This window comes from Fukomys damarensis, unplaced genomic scaffold, assembly GCF_012274545.1.
Source record: "Fukomys damarensis isolate Sample0158 unplaced genomic scaffold, DMR_v1.0_HiC HiC_scaffold_24, whole genome shotgun sequence".
In the NCBI taxonomy this organism is placed as follows: domain Eukaryota; kingdom Metazoa; phylum Chordata; class Mammalia; order Rodentia; family Bathyergidae; genus Fukomys; species Fukomys damarensis.
The window spans coordinates 69590007-69606051 of NW_022900936.1; the positions used below are offsets into that span (position 1 = coordinate 69590007).

A 16045-nucleotide genomic window follows, 5' to 3' on the forward strand; every position below is an offset into this window, starting at 1 on the left:
CACACAGAATAACTCTGGCTGGCGAACAAAATAGGCTCACCTGGTGAATTGAAGCTGAGGGATGAGATTTGGGTAAATGACCATTCCTATGAATATAAGTGGTGTAGCTCAGTGATCCATTCATGATTTTGAATAGTATGGACTGTTGACATAGGGCCTAAGTGTCAGGAGTTCTAATGATTAAACATTGGGATTTCTTAGAAGAGTGGTGTGAATGGCTCAGTGACTAAGTTTGACTTCTTTCCAGAACCTGGTGATTATCTTCATTCACCAGGAAGGAAACCTCAGGAAACACGTGATCATATTAAAAATCACATCCAAATCCCACCAAGGAGAGGATGTGCCCCCACGGGCTGCCGTCTCCTGAGTCGAGCCGTTCAACCTGCCAGCTTTCAGCTGCACTGAGCTGGGGCCCTCATCCTCGGGGGAACACTGAAAATAGTCTTTATAGAGAATTCTCTCCATAATTTCAGGGTCTGTGTTTGATCTGAAAAGCCGGAAATATCCATCAAAGCTTCCCAACAACCTATAATTCTGTGTTAAGATTTTCTAATTTAGAAAATAAAAAGGGGGGGGTGGCAAACCGACAAGATCTGGGTGGTGCTCACAGCTCGAGTGGCTGTACAGCCAGACATAGATTTCCTCATGAACAATTTTAAACAGTTTCTCCTCTCACAGATATGAGAAAACATTACCGCTACTCACTTTTTATTTTAAAATGTACCTTGTTCATGGTTTAAGAGATCACGCAGTTCTATAAGAATTCTAACAAAAACCAGAAAGCAACTTACTGTTCCCATCTCCTTACCCTCAGTCCCATCTTCCCAGTGGAAATGGCCTTCGTTTTTTTTACCTCTTTCTTCTGGTCCCTCCCTACCCCAAATGAGACACTTGCGGTACTATTTTTTTAATTTTTCCATTCATATGGCTTCTTACAATGGAAAAAGAAAAATTAGGGACCCACACACACATTCACTTCCTTTCACCCTGATTTCCCAGAATCACTGGAAGCAGAGATGTTTGGAGAGGAGGGGTGTAGCAGAGCCCCACTCTCTTCCACCATACACAGGGCTCAAAGGGAGCCTCCAGCTTCCACAGGACAGGGAGCCTCTGGGAGCCTTGTGGGAGAGGAGTGCTCTTGTTTCTCATCTGCCACTGCCCACTGCCTACCTTTGAAGTCTTCTGGCTGTCTCAGGCCCCTACGCCACCTTCCCTGCCACACAGCTGTATGACTGTCAGTCCTCCTCCATCTGTATCTTGTCTTCTTACCCAGTCTTCCTCTTCTTGCCACCTTGGGGAAGTCTTTCGTGCATGTCCCCTTGGACAACCACCGGAGCTCCCTCCATGACACAGTTAATGCTCCTTCTGTCCTACTCTCTAGGTACGTCTTCACTGTGATTTACACCTTTGAAGCCTTGATAAAGATACTGGCAAGAGGGTTTTGTCTGAATGAGTTCACCTACCTGCGAGATCCCTGGAACTGGCTAGACTTTAGCGTCATTACCCTGGCGTGAGTATTTCCCATGCTGGTTTGTGTATTCCATGGGCTTCTAGTGTCTAGGCTCCCAACCTGGTTGTGTCTCTTTGTTTTGGTGCAGCTCCCTTGTCTGGAGCCTCATGGCCTGGGGCTTTCTTGCCATCTTACTTTGGGAGTCACTCTTCAAGGTTAGGGCCACCCCGCTAAGGACAAGTCAAAGTTGATAACTGGCCAAAGTGGTTCAGCACTGTCCCTTCCCTGGATAGAGGAATCACCATGGGGAACTGTGCCTCAGATGGGTTGCCCAACACTGCAGGTTTGAACATCCATCCATATAGATCAGAGCTCCTGGCTCACAATGCATTTTCTCAAATGATCCTGTATGGAAGAGAATGTGATGATTACATGAAAATCTATGTCAGTCTGTGGATGGAACTGCCACAAAATTTCCAGGTCTTCCTGGGTTTGTGTGCCCAGCGTTATGCTACACACACACACACACACACACACACACACGTGCTGCATGCATCCCTGGGGTCCTCTCTTTGCAGAAACACTGACTTCCAGTTTTACAGGTACATGGGCACAGCAACAGAGCTGAAAGGATTCTCGGGCTTGAGGACTTTCCGAGTACTTAGAGCTTTAAAAACAGTTTCCGTGATCCCAGGTGAGCAATGTTAACCAACACATTTATTCACAGAGCAAATGTTGGCTTTCACACTTAATCCCCTCCTTTGATTATCTCAAAAATTCTGTAAGGTTTGGGGCAAGGACTATTGTCTCTGTTCGAGGGACAAAGAAACCAGAGCCCCAAGAATAGAAAACACAACACTAGGTCCTCATCACTTGTAAGAGTCCAAGTGTAACCTGGAAACTGGCTGCCCGGATCCCTAGGCCAATGCTCTGTCCACTTACCCTGTACCTCACCATAAATAAATGACAAGATCAAGTTCTCATTTCCTGTTCTTGCTGTGAGGTTGAGGCCAGATCCCCAACTGGATTCTCACTTATACCTTAAACTAAAGATTTAAAATCGCTCATCCACCGCTAGGTTGATGGTGGGATGGTAAAGCCAGAGGCAATGTAAATTGGCCTGAAAAAGGACTCTGCGGGTCTTCCTTGCAGTTGGAAGCACAGTCTCCCCTCCTCACCCTGCGAACCCCTTCCCTCATCCATTAAATAGAAGCGTTAATGCCAAGGTTGAGGGTGAGCTCCATGGGAGAGGGCTTACCTGGCAAGTCTGAGGCCTGGGTTCAATCCCCAGCACCACAGAAAAGAAACAAATACTATTCTAGAGTAGGAGTCCCTTTCCGCAAGCCTCTGAGTCTGTGTCTAGATCTATTGGAAAAGACTGAAAACTCTTCACTGACTTCTACTGGACGAAGATGGCGTCTCTGCTCATAACCGGGAAGACTTTGTCTCTTGTTTACCAGACCCGGCCTGTGGAGCGTCCCTCTGAGGATCCCCTATTTACCCGCGCTCTGCACACCTTGCGTCAAGTTCTAGAATCCTCCGTGTTTCCACCAACACTCCAAGCCCGCGCCTGTCTCCCAGTTTGTGGCTGTGCACTCCTGAACGTCCTTCCTCTTCTTACTCAGATTCATCGTGCAGGGCTCTGCCAAGATATCACTTCTCCAAAATGACGCTCTGGCCTTTTCCATCCTCCCGCCCTGAGCTTCCTGGGCCTGGTTCTCGGTGGATTATTTGCCCACAAAAGTGACACATTCTGTCAGATTTCTCTCCCCCTCTCTGCTTCAGCGACTCAGTGAATTTTCACGGTTCTGTTATCAGGTAGCTCCTCCCAAATGTAGCTCACCAATGGAGTCTTACCAGGTTCTGGGCTGCTCACCTCTCCTTCTGGAGTTAGACTCCAGGTTCTTCTCATCTTGCACAAAGAGTTCAATGAGATGAACAGGAAGTGGTGGCAGCAGATTTTATTTGAAAAAGTCAAAATGAAGAGTGAGAGAAATTGGCTCTGCAGAGCAAGGTTGGGCCAAGTAAAAGGAGAAAGGGCAAGAACAAAGAATACCCCGGAGGAAGCAGGGTAGGCTGGCATCATGAAGAAAGCCACAGTAGCAAGCTCTTCTAGGCACCTGTGTCCTTTCTTGCCATCCGTATCTCAAGGAAACCTCTGAGAACTTCTGCTTATGGGTCCTGAGATGCTGTGCCTCAGGCTGAGGTCTAGGCCATCCGAATGAATTCTCACAAGAAGTCTACATGCAAGGCTTCGGGAACTGTTCTGTGCACATTTTGTGGGATTTTTGTAAGTATCAGGTCACCCCTCCTTCCACAGCCAGCTTTGCCACGCCCTAGCCTATGTGAGTCTCCCTCTGTCGCTAAGTTCGTCTCTTGGTGTCTTTGGGTCTTTTGCTTCATCATTTTGTCTATATTTGTCTATGCACAGGTGTGAAATATTTACAAACCCCTGGCAGTTCCAAGCCTTGTATGATCCTCCCTACCCTCCCCATACAAAGAGTGAAGTCTATGTGTTCCGAGCCTGGACCTGCACCCCAGAACTGAGATGAGTTCAGAAAGACAGATGCAAAATACTGGTGTGAAGCAAGCAGCCTCACAACTCCAACAGGGCGCAGAGCAGAGTAGGTATGCCGCGAGTTCTTTAACTGAGTTGGTATGCCAGGAACGTGTGAGCCTTAAGATAGTAAAAATCTACATTTCCCCGGATCTCAGTTGATTATCTGTATGAGGACAATAGGCCTGCCTGCCTCTCAGGACAATTTCAGAGTTCAGATGAGAGGCTGAGGTTGGAACTGCCAGGGGTTGTAAATATCTCACACCTGTTCACAGAGAGGAGGAAGGAGGCAGGGCTCGTGCATGTACTCTGTGGTGCCCCCTCCACCAGGCGGTGTCACCGTCATCTTCCCACAGGGCTAAAGGTCATCGTGGGGGCTTTGATCCACTCGGTAAGGAAGCTGACTGACGTGACTATCCTCACCGTCTTCTGCCTGAGTGTCTTCGCCCTGGTGGGCCTGCAGCTCTTCAAGGGCAACCTCAAGAACAAATGTGTCAGGAATAGCACGACTGCCCTGCAGGCCACCAACTGTTCATCTAGAACATGTGAGTGAGATTTCTGCCGCAGAGACCAAGGCCTATGTGGGGCCTTGGGACCGCAGGGACACAGGGGAAAGGAGAGGTACAAAGCTCAACACATCTAAATAGACTCTTTTTTTTGGATAATTTTTGTCTTGTTTCTGTTTGGTTTGCTTTGCTTTGCCTTTTTTTGTTTGTTTGTGGTACTTGGGTAGAACCCAGGGCCTTGTATATGCTAAGGCAAGCGCTCTACTACTGAGCTACACCCCTAGCCCTATTTTAAACTATATTTTGAGAGGAAGTTTCATTAACCTGCCCATGTGTTAGCAGCCTCAAACTCTCAATCCTCCTGCTTCAGCCTCCTGAGTAGCTGGGATCACAGGCATGTGCCACTGCATCCAGCTAGACAAGTATTTTGATTCCTCATTCCTGTTGAAATTCTCTTCCTGAGCTGTGATTTGCTTTTGAGTCACCCATTTCCTGTTTCCCCAGTATTCCATTTGTAAGGAAATGTGCTTTTAAATCCAGAAGCAAGTCATTCTGCTGTACTGCATGAAGCATAGAGACAAGTTGCCTCCCAGCTCTTCTCAGATGTGACTTAGGCCTTCCACATGGCTCTAGGCATCCACCGAGTGCCGACTGGGTGCACACAGCCCAGGGAGCTCCCCTCACTCAGGGAAAAGGCCACAAAGGGCATGGCTGGCAGGTGCAAAACCAACAGTGAGGCTTTTATTTCTTCCCTTCTTTGGCAGATGAGTATGCTATTAAGCCAGGAACTTCTGATCCCTTACTGTGTGGCAACGGAACTGGTGCAGGGTGAGTACCCCATCTGGGCCCAGAAGTCCTTCTTCCATCTTATCCTCAGCATATTCCAGGCAGAGACTGGGTGACAGGTGCTGAAAGAATTGTATAAATGAATAAGTCAGGGCCTTTGCCATCTTAGGACTCTCAGGGAGGGAGTATGAGTTAGCTTTTGTCTCATAACAAGCCTTGAGGTTGCCAAGACCCCATAAAATGGCAACCATTTAAATGGCAACCAAGGGTACTAGGATTAGGGATGTGAGTGCTACATACCCTGAGTAGTCTGGATAAGACAAAAGGGGCAGAAAGATTTTGTTAGGACCCTTGTTGCCTTTGTGGTCCTCTGCCATCATGAACAGTTGCCTCTCTGCCATGTGCCACCCTGCCTTGGAGCCAGCTGATTACAGACTGAAACTTCAAAAACCAGGAGCTAAATAAACTTTTCCTCCTTTCACTTTGGGTGTCAGGTATTTTGTCTCAACCACAAGAGAACCTCAACCATTTTGATGCTTAAACCTGACTCTTTGTATAGTATTTGGGGCTGGGATCAATTGGCCATTGGATGGCACTGACTGGCTCATTCCTGCCTCTGCAGACTGTGGCCAAAGAGCCTCAAGGTGGCTGGCCTGGGATATTGGTCTCCTCCACGGCCCCAGCCTGTTCTCTGCAGAAACAGATTTCCAAGAGTGGAAGTGTGCACATCCTCCTGAAGCCTAGGGTTAAACCTGGCTCAGTATCTCTCTTTTTTCATTCTGTTGATCAGAGCAAGGTGCAAGCCCATCCAAATGCAAAGGGTGGGAAATGGACTTGATTTCTCAATGGGAGGAGCTGTAAGGTCACATTGCAGAGAGGCAGGAGGGGTGAGAGAGGGGAAGACTGGTGACTATTTTTGCACATAATCTATTGCAGAAACTCACACGTGTCAAATATAATTGTGTCAAAGGCTCTATGTTTAATCATCAGAGCTAACTGCATCCTATGGGTTTTATTATCCTTACATAAGAGAGGAAGAAAAACATGCAGAACACTGCAATTTTAAATTCTTACAGAGGTCAGGCACATAACAACAAGTTTGTGGAGCTGGCAGAGGGAACCATGGCAACAGAGAGGTCAAGCCCATCTAAAGGGACAACCACTGGTCAGTCAAGCTTCTGGTTGTCACACGGAAATGTGGGTCCACTGCTTCCAACTCTTCCAACTTTAAAAGAAAGACAGGAAATTGCAACTTTGTATGTGAATTCTCACAGTTATAAACTTGGCTACCAGCTCCCCAAAATGTCTACACATTTTATTAGCCAAACAAAATATTTTTTCAGATTAAATTCAGCTTGCACGCTGCCAGGTTTTTAACTCCTGTGCATATGCATAACTTGCAGGATGAGTTAGCTTTTGTCTTGTAGCAAGGAGAGTAAGTGCTGTGCCAGAGGCTCCTCAGGCTCGGCACACACCCTGAGGGGATGGTATGAAGCAAGGGAGGTCAGGTACAGCTTCCTGGAGCAAGGGTCAAGGTCAGCACTCAAGGGCAGACGGGATCTTTCAGCCGGGTAAATAAGAGATGTTGCAATGGAAGCTGCTCCGGTGGGTGGCAGAACAGAGGATAAGATGCGGTGAAGGTGTGAGGACCTCTCAGCTCTGCCTGCTGCTTGGCCTTTAAAGGAGGCACAGGCAGAAAAGGCTCAGCCCTACAACACCCAGGTAAAGGTGGGTGAGGCCTGTGTGAGGCTCTACCTTACTCAGCTCTCCGGGAAAGTAATGTCAGATAGATATGAGGAGCAGAACAAACAGAAGAAGGTGAGCAATGTGAGGCTCTCTGGTTCCTTTCTTCACAAATGCATTGGGCATCTGTGTCTTTCACTCGTGGGAAGGTTCTGGTGTTTTCACTTCTTCTGATTTAAGTTTAAACCAAGGAACTTTGAAGTGTCTTTTTCCTGTCTAGGCAGTAGCTGCAGAGTAAGTATTTTCCATGATGAAGTTGTAGGAATTACCACTGTCCCCACCTGTTTCCCGGAGAGGCAAGACCTGGCCAAGCACTAGAAGAGGGAACTGGGCTGGGCGAGCAAGGAGATGCCAACTCAGGACAGTGGCAGAGTGAGCCCTCTGGTGCCTCCTGTGAATGCCAAACCTGGGCTTGTGCTGTGAACCCCAAGTAAAGCCCCCCCCACGTGGCACTGTGGAAGGAAATTCCAGGGTCTTGGGTAGAGAACTGGTACTAGAAAACATCTGATCATTTTCAGCATCCGTTTACATATGAGGTGTAATGGAATAATATTGTGGATGTGTACATGTTTAAAACACCTTTTATAGTAAAAGACACATTGCTATTAATGGCCTCGTATATATATCCCCCCTTGCTTCCATGAAACATCACTCTTGCCACTTTGTGAAGCAGTTCAGGAAGTTCTCTTTCACGATGTGTTGTTGTGACTGCCCCAATGTCCTGAACTGGCTCAAAACATTCACCTTTCATGGTCAATTTGATTTGAAGGAAGAGCCAGGAGTCACATGGTGCCAGCTCCAGTGAATAAGGCAGAAGGGAACGTGCACTAGTGTGTCTTACAAACCTGCCTTTCCACTGATGGTACTTGGCGGCAGCATTCACTATATGTTTTATCGCACTGTTATGGCTTGTGTTTAGATGTCCCCCCCTCCAAAGCCTCATTTGAATGAGGTGGGGCTTTCTTGGAGGTGTCTGGATCTAGAGTGTGTGACACTGGAATTGATTCGTGGTGCAATGCTAGGCTCAGGGGCCATAGAATTAAGAGTGTGAGTGCTACCCACCCTGAGTAGTCTGGATAAGATAAAAGGGGCAGAAAGATTTTGTTAGGACCCTTGTTGCTTTTACAGTCCTCTGCCATCATGAACGGTTGCCTCTCTGCCATGTGCCACCCTGCCTTGGAGCCAACTGATTACAGACTGAAACCTCTAAAACCGTGAGCTAAATAAACCTTTCCTCCTTTCACTTTGGGTGTCAGATATTTTGTCTCTGCCACTTAGTTAGAAAAGTAACTAAGGCACACACCTTGCAAACACTCACAAAAAAATGACTTCTAGAATTGCTCCAGAAAGTGGCAAGAAGGATGGGATAAGTGTGTTTGAAGTTTGGGAGCGTGTTTTGAGGTGGAGTAATGGCAGTGGATCATTTATGTGGCACCTTTTTTAATTTAAACATTTACCATAGACCTTGACCACCCCTTGTGTGTCCAGCACCTCCTTTCAGTAGCTGCCAATAAGAATCATAGGAATTTTAATTTGTGCTTTGTATGAAACATTTGCTACGTTGAGAGCACTGTGCGAGAGACTGCACTGTGATCTCATTTAGTCCTTGGAGTACTGACAGTTGACACATCAGGCAGTTAGCTGTGTGTGATGGCTAAGGTGGACTTTGATGGAAAATGCAGGAAACCTACAGAGAGAGTCCACTAGTTCCTTGGGAGAGCAATCAAACACACCTCCTTTGAATGTGGGTCTGCAGAGTGAGAGAGGTCTCCAGTCAAGTTGGAGAAGGTAGAGTTGAAATTGATTGTCACTAATTCATCAGTGCTCCAACCAAACTCTGGCTCCAAAGTTCTGTGTCCACATGAATGTCTGGGATAAGGTAAATCCCAGAGGTTGGTGTAGGGGGCTGACTCCTGAGAGTAAGAGAATCCTTAGCTCCACATCCTTAGCCTTGCTGGTTCCTTGACCAGGCCATCCACATGCAAGGGGTTCGCCTTGACATCTCCCTAGCCCCTTATGATGAGAGAGAATGAGGAGTCCAACACTCCCCACCATCTTGCCTGGCTCCCTGCATTCACCGGTCCAAGGAGGCAGCTGGCTGACTTGAGAGTCAGGTTACTTGATGGGTTATATTTCCCCTTTTTGATGAATGCGATGGAACCTGTATGGTTTTAACAACTGACTTCTCTCTGAATCCCAGCTTCCTCATCTGTAGAGAAGGCTTATTTAGATTATTAGAGTACAGTATTAGTAAAGCACCTGGAGGGGGCACGTACCCCTAAGTGGAAAGTGTCACCTCATTATCATCTCAGTGAATTTGACTAACACAGGTACTTCCTGGATAGACAACTCTGCAGGTGATAACCACAGGCTCGCGATATAAATCCTCATCATTGTTGCTGACTCTCCTTTTCTTGATGTGAACTGGCAAAGAGCTCAACAGCTTATAGGATCATGTCTGGGCATATCTGGCTACTCCTCCAGACATGAAATTCTTCAGTAACATATTGCCATCCCTATTTTATGGATGAGAGAAACTGAGTCCTAGAGAGATTAAGTGTCCATGGTCATTTAGCTAATAAGAGGAAACCAGGCCTTGAACTCTGATATGTGGGTTTCCTGCAACCCCAAGCAGGAGATAAGGGATAAGCAGGGGCAGCACAATCATGGCCTTCTCTGTTCTTGCTGCAGCCTGTGTCCCGATGGTTATATCTGCCTCAAAACCTGTGACAACCCAGACTTTAACTACACCAGCTTTGATTCCTTTGCTTGGGCTTTCCTCTCCCTGTTCCGCCTCATGACGCAGGATTCCTGGGAACGCCTGTACCAGCAGGTATTGATCTGCATGTCCCCAACAGACCTGGCTGGAGGCTGGTGGTCAGCTGTATGGATGCGCTTTTCCCAGAAGATCCCGACCTAATCTCAGGGGCCTGTCTGCCATAAGTACAGGTCTCTCTCCTTTCCCTTGAACCTGCAGACCCTCAGGGCCTCTGGGAAAATATACATGGTCTTTTTCGTGATTGTCATCTTCCTGGGCTCCTTCTACCTGGTCAACTTGATCTTGGCTGTGGTCACCATGGCATACGAAGAGCAGAACCAGGCCACCATTGCTGAAATTGAAGCAAAAGAGAAGAAGTTCCAGGAGGCCATGGAGATGCTTCGGAAGGAGCAAGAGGTTTGTGAGGGACAAAAGCTTTGGGAAACCGATGGTCCGCTTTTGAGCAGAAGACTGACTTAGAATCATCCAGCTTCATGTAGGTTAAGGCCGCCATTCTAGGGAGCTAGGGGAGAATACTTCTCACCGCAGGGACTGTCTTTGGTCAGGTTTCTCTTAAAGAGAAGACCTGAGAGAGGATTCTTATACAAGTAATCTTTTCAGAGAGTCTTCTGGGGATAGGGGAGTGAAGGAAGCAGGGAGCAGAACTAAATATGACTTAGTCTCAGCTGAGCTCCTGGGGAGCACTGGAGCATGAGTCTGCCCTACCTCAAGGCAAGAGGACCAGTCTTTTGTACTCCACACCTGCCCTAGGGACATCAGCCAAAAGGAACTCTCTCCACCTGCAAGGGCAAGCATTAGCAGCTGCCCATGGGTGTACAGCTCAGTAAGTGGACTCAGTGAGGCACCAAAAGTCACGACAGGTGAAGAGGGTGACCCAGAGGTCACTGTTCCTGCCATGTCTTCACCCCAACACCACTCAGGTGCTGATCCTGAACCTCCTGTGCTCATCTCCCCCCATCCCAGTGACACCACAGTCTGGAAGACACGTTGGTACTCTGCTGCTATTCTCTCCCCTCAGGTGCTGGTGGCACTGGGGATGGACACAGCCTCTCTGCACAGTGGCTCCCCATTAGCCTCCAAAAACGCTGGTGAGAGAAGGCACAGAATGAAGTCGAGAGTGTCAGATGGCTCCACTGACGACAACAAATCACCGCAGTCAGAGCCTTACAACCAGCGCAGGATGGTAAGGGCTCAGTTTTGTGCTGTAGAGCTTACTACCTTTGCAGAGTTGTGGACGGTGGGTTGAAGTGGGAAGGAGTTTGTAGAAGGAGAAAGTTGGGGGCACAGAGGCCAGGAGGATGCTTTAGTCAGCCAGGACTCCACCCCAACGGATAGTGGGATAGTGGACAGGGCAAGAGGGGTCAGTCATAAGGGCTTTTCTGGGGCCAAAGCCGAAGGGACCATCAAGATTGGGATTGTGGAATGTGGAAAAAGGAAAGACAAGTCCAAAACGACTCCCAGTTTCAGGGTGAGGCCCTTGAATGGGTGGTGATTCTGAGACAAGAGCAGTGGAGAAAGCCAAGTTTGGAGGGGAGGTGGGAAGCCATACTGTACATGCCAGTCCTGCACCATCAACAGTCAGCTTCCCTTGTGTGCACTGCCAGGCAGGTCTGGAGCTGGGGGCGGGGCTACTCTGTCTTGATCCAGAAGTCACCACACACACTGATCTCATGCCTCTGGCCCTGCAGCTCAAACTGTCACCTGCTCTTGGTACCGAAGATCCCAGTGCCCATCTGTGTGACAGTCTGGCCCGGGGTGGCTTCGACACCTCACCTTAGACCCTGTAGCACTTCTGCCCATCATAGCTTTCTGCCTCCTGCACCAAGATTCCCTCAGCAAATGTCATCCCGCTACCCCTCACCCCTGAAAGTCACTTGTGTACTAAATATTCCCTTTCCATAGGCCTGAGGGACAGGATTCCTAGTGTGGAAGGGTAGTTCCCACACTGGCAGTGTGGACATGGTTGTTTCCAGGCTTCCTGTGCTCACATGAAGGAAGTTCTCCATGTTGGCAATGCCATCATTCCAGCACTCGTGCTTGTACATGTATCCCGGCCTCAGGGACTCACCCACTGAGAATTCATCCACATCTGTGCCCTTCTCTTCCTTGCTCTGTCTCTCTCAAACAGCACCTGACATGCACAGGGCATGGTCCAGATGAGGTTTCAAAGGGAGTTTGGCTAGGGCTCTAACAATCACAAAACAGCCGAATCATGGCTACCGCCGCAGTGTTGATCACACTCTGAAGTGGGCTTTAATTTTCCCCATTCAGTCATCCCTACACAGATTAGCATCTGGATGTCCCAAAATTGTTTGATTTCAGCTCTTGTCTCTCCAGTTAAACTTACCTGCAAGGGCAGGGGGATAAAAAGGTACTGTGTCTTGTTTGTTCAACATTAATAGGTGTTTGACATACAGAGGACCAAAACTTGGCCTCTTTCCCAAAGACTTATTTGTGTGGGGGAGGCAGATATACAAACAAGTTATATGTTAAATGCTATGTCAGAGTCACATACATGGTGCTGTAGACACTGGTGAGGAAATTCCATTCTTCAGACAATGAGTGTGCATCAGGAAAGGCTTCCTAGAGGCGGGAACACTGAAGTGAGAAGTGAAGAGTACTGAGACAGTGGTCCTGCAGTGGTTGAAGACTTGGGAGAGTTCGGGGAGGAGTGTTTTCCAAGCAGGAAAAAAAAGAAAAAGGACATGAAAAAGCAGGGAGACACCATTTGAGCGCTGTAAAACTCTGGTCCATTCAAGACTTCCCTTTCTCTTTCCCCAGACATGTGCACCCAGTAAGTTGACCTTAGAGCATTTTTAGATAAAGCCCCTGTCTGACTGGCAACAGTGAGATGGAATTTGGTGTAAATCGCTGGAAAGACATGGCAGATGTTTCCAGGGACCCACTGGAGAGCAGTTGGCTGCTTGGATGATACCTTTTAAGGCAATTGTACTGCTTGGCCTGCAGTTTGTTGCCCACCATTTGTCAAACAGATTAATTCTGACATAAATGGTGGCCGAGCAGGCACTGGATGTCAACTGTGGAACCTGAATGTACTTCTCAGTTTTCTCATAGGCTTGCTTGGTGCCCGAGTACAAATAATTCAGACTTCCCATGTTTCATACAGATTTGCCAATTCTGCTCCTTTCCTTCAAAGTGGAAAGGGTTCATGGATTTTTATGGGTTCTGTGATCCTTGGGCAGTATTTTAGGCAAAGAATGTTGTGTTTATAACGCGAGGTTTGCAATGAAGGCCGCTAGTTAGGATTGGGTTCCAAATCATTAAGAAAAGAAACTTCAGTTCTGAGGAGAGCGGGGAGAAGTGGGAAGGATTCTGACAAGATACTCCACTGTATTAGTTTAGTAAATAAAAGAAATTAAAGCAGAATTAAAGAAGGGAGGAAACAAGCAGTATGACCAGTTTGGTAGAGGGAGTCAGTGTTTAGATTTTAGAAATGCTATTTATGACCTGAAACCGTGTGTTATGGTCAGGTTCCCACAGTGGCCATGAGAATTGACTAACCCCACACACTAACTCTCTGGGGGCTCTCAGCCTGTGAATTAGCTCTTTTCCTCTGGAGTCTGTAAGCCACACAATTCTCTCAGTGAAAGACTTTGATGGGAAATGTTTATTGATTTGGAAGAGTGGCATTATTCTTCCAGGAAATTAGGCTGCAACTCTTCCTTTAATCTCCCCATTGTTGACCGTTCAAAGCTTGTCTCGAGGGGTCCTGGAGACTCATTACACTATAAAGCTCTTGTCTCCCCTGCCACACAAACTCTCGGCTCATGCAGCTTGGAGCCAATGAATAGTACAACTTCATTTTCAGATGATAAAGTGCACTTGTTCATTCAACAACCACTCTCCAGGCACGGTCCAATCCGGGTGTACACAGTACGCACAGTCTCCTTGAGTCACAATGGTGCATGCAGAGAACTTATGACACATTGTCAGGCCCCAGCGAAGGCTGCCAGCAGCTGACTCACCCAACAAGTTTGTCCTCTGATGTGTTCTCGCCCCGATGACCTATACACGAATCTTCAGGGCCCTGATCTCCCCTCTCTCTTCGTGTTTCCTCGAGTCTGTCTAGAACATCCCTTTTTCCTCTTACCTCCCTGTGTCTACCTAGAATACACTTTAAATCTGTGCCTTTGTTTAGTTACCGAAAGGTCCTGAGAATAAGGGTGCGGAAGTGGGAGCGGGTGAAGTACGCTCTCCATTTTCTGAAGAACAAGCTCCCAACCCGCCTCCTTTCCTGTTCATTTGGGGCAATGCCCAGTCTTTCCTAGGCCTTGCTTCTGGGAGACGTCGGGCCAGCCACGGCAGCGTGTTCCACTTCCGAGCCCCTGGCCAAGATGTCTCATTCCCTGATGGAATCACAGATGATGGACTCTGCCATGGCGACCACGAAAGCCATCGGGGCTCCCTGCTGCTGGGCAGGAATGCGGGACAGCAAGGTCCCCTCCTCAGGAGCCCACTGTCTCAGCCCCCCAACCACGGATCCCAGCATGGAGAGGAGGAACGCCCCACACTGCCCGCTGTGGAACTTCCCCCGGGGCCCCCTGAAGTCGTGGTGAGTTTGCGCATGAGCTGGACTCTTAACGGCCTCCCAGCCAGTGGAGTCAGCCAAGAAGCCCCGAGCCTCAGCCATCAAAGGGTCATGTAGCCGTCGTTCTGTCCATTGCTTCACATCCACTTCTCATTTTACAGTGAGGATTATTGAGTTTACCGGACCTAGACAGATTTCCTGGTTTACTCTGCAGAATAGTGATACAGATTGTTTTGCATCTGACCTCACATTTTCTCCGTGTCGCTGTCTTTGCTCAGCACCACAGCTTTGAAGATAGCGCCATGTGGTCCCTCTATGGATGTGAGAAAAACTCAGAGTCCTTTTCTAAGCCTGTGGATCTGCTACTCGAAGCTTGGCAAGTGGGACCCAGAAAATTTCTGGGAGATGCTCAGGACAGATATTATTAGAGGTGACATATCCCTTGTTGTGCTCATGGATGAAATAACTTGCCAAAATTCACAAATTAGGCAAGGTGACAACTGTCTAGCACTCATTAATACAATAACTACAGAGTCAGTGGCAAACTGGGGATTCCTCATTGCACTGGGAGCTGCAATTTACTTTTTTTGTTGTTAAGATTATTCGTACTTTTTAGGTATACAGTACAGTTACATTTGTCATTCATCATTGGGATCTTGTACCTTTACATGATGTATCTTGGTTCTTATTTTTTCCCCATTCTCCTGCCCTCCCTTTACCCCCTCCACCCTTCCCTATTTACAAAGGCTTTGTTTCCATTTTTTCCTTTTCTCATATTTTTCCCTTTCGCTTCTTTCCTTTCCCCTACCTTTCCCACTTCCCCTACTCCTTTAGCCCCTTTCTTCCTATCTCACATTATCAATTATATGATTTGAACCTTATTTATACTTTTAGTTTTTCACACCAGAAAAACTATTCAGTATTTACACATGTGTCCTATTTGCTTCATTTAAGAGTATGGCCTCGGGCCGGGGATTTAACTCAGCGCTTCGGTGGCCTGCCTTGCAAGCACAAGGACCCGAGTTCAATCCCCGGTACCAAAACAAAAAAACAAAGGTATGGCCTCAATATGCATCCACTTAGCTATAAATGTCTCTAGTTTCTCATTCTTCATGGCTAATTAGTACTCCATTTTATAGAAAAACCACATCTTCTTTATCCAGTCTTCAGTTGATGGACAATTGGGCAGTTTCCAAGTTTTAGCTATTACAAACTGCTGCTATAAACAGGGATGCACATATATTGCTGTGGTATGATTCTTTTCATTCTTTTGGAAAGATACCCAGCGAAGGGATAGATGGGTCAAATGGAACCTCTAATCCTAGTTTTCTGAGCTATCTCCATACTTATTTCCACAATGGTTGCACCAGTCTGCACTCCCACCAACAATGGAGGAGGGTTCCTTTCTCCCCACATCCCAGCCAGCATTTGTTATTCATTGATTTCATGATAGCAACCATTCTTTCTGGAGTGAGGTAGAATCTCAGTGTTTTTATCTCCATCTCTCAAATGACCAGTGATGTGGAACATTTTTTCACATATTTATTTGCTGCTTTTACTTGTTTATTTGAGAAATGTCAGTTCATTTCAGATGCCCATTTTTGAATCAGGTCTGTATATTTGGGGGGGGTCTGATTTTTTTTTTTTTTTTTTTTTTTTTTTTTTTTTTTTTTTT

At 47.2% G+C, this 16045-nt stretch overlaps 1 protein-coding gene across 6 annotated transcripts in view; it reads left to right on the top strand.

Moving 5' to 3' along the window:
* Scn10a (sodium voltage-gated channel alpha subunit 10) overlaps positions 1-16045 on the top strand; it is a 110693-nt gene that overhangs the window by 30683 nt on the left and 63965 nt on the right. For all 6 annotated transcript variants that reach the window (XM_033768129.1, XM_033768132.1, XM_033768131.1 and 3 more), the window contains 8 exons: positions 1382-1510; positions 2053-2144; positions 4364-4552; positions 5278-5341; positions 9734-9875; positions 10020-10217; positions 10840-11004; positions 14101-14394. In XM_033768129.1, coding sequence (XP_033624020.1) covers positions 1382-1510; positions 2053-2144; positions 4364-4552; positions 5278-5341; positions 9734-9875; positions 10020-10217; positions 10840-11004; positions 14101-14394 — 1273 coding nt within the window. The remainder of the gene's footprint in view (positions 1-1381; positions 1511-2052; positions 2145-4363; positions 4553-5277; positions 5342-9733; positions 9876-10019; positions 10218-10839; positions 11005-14100; positions 14395-16045) is intronic.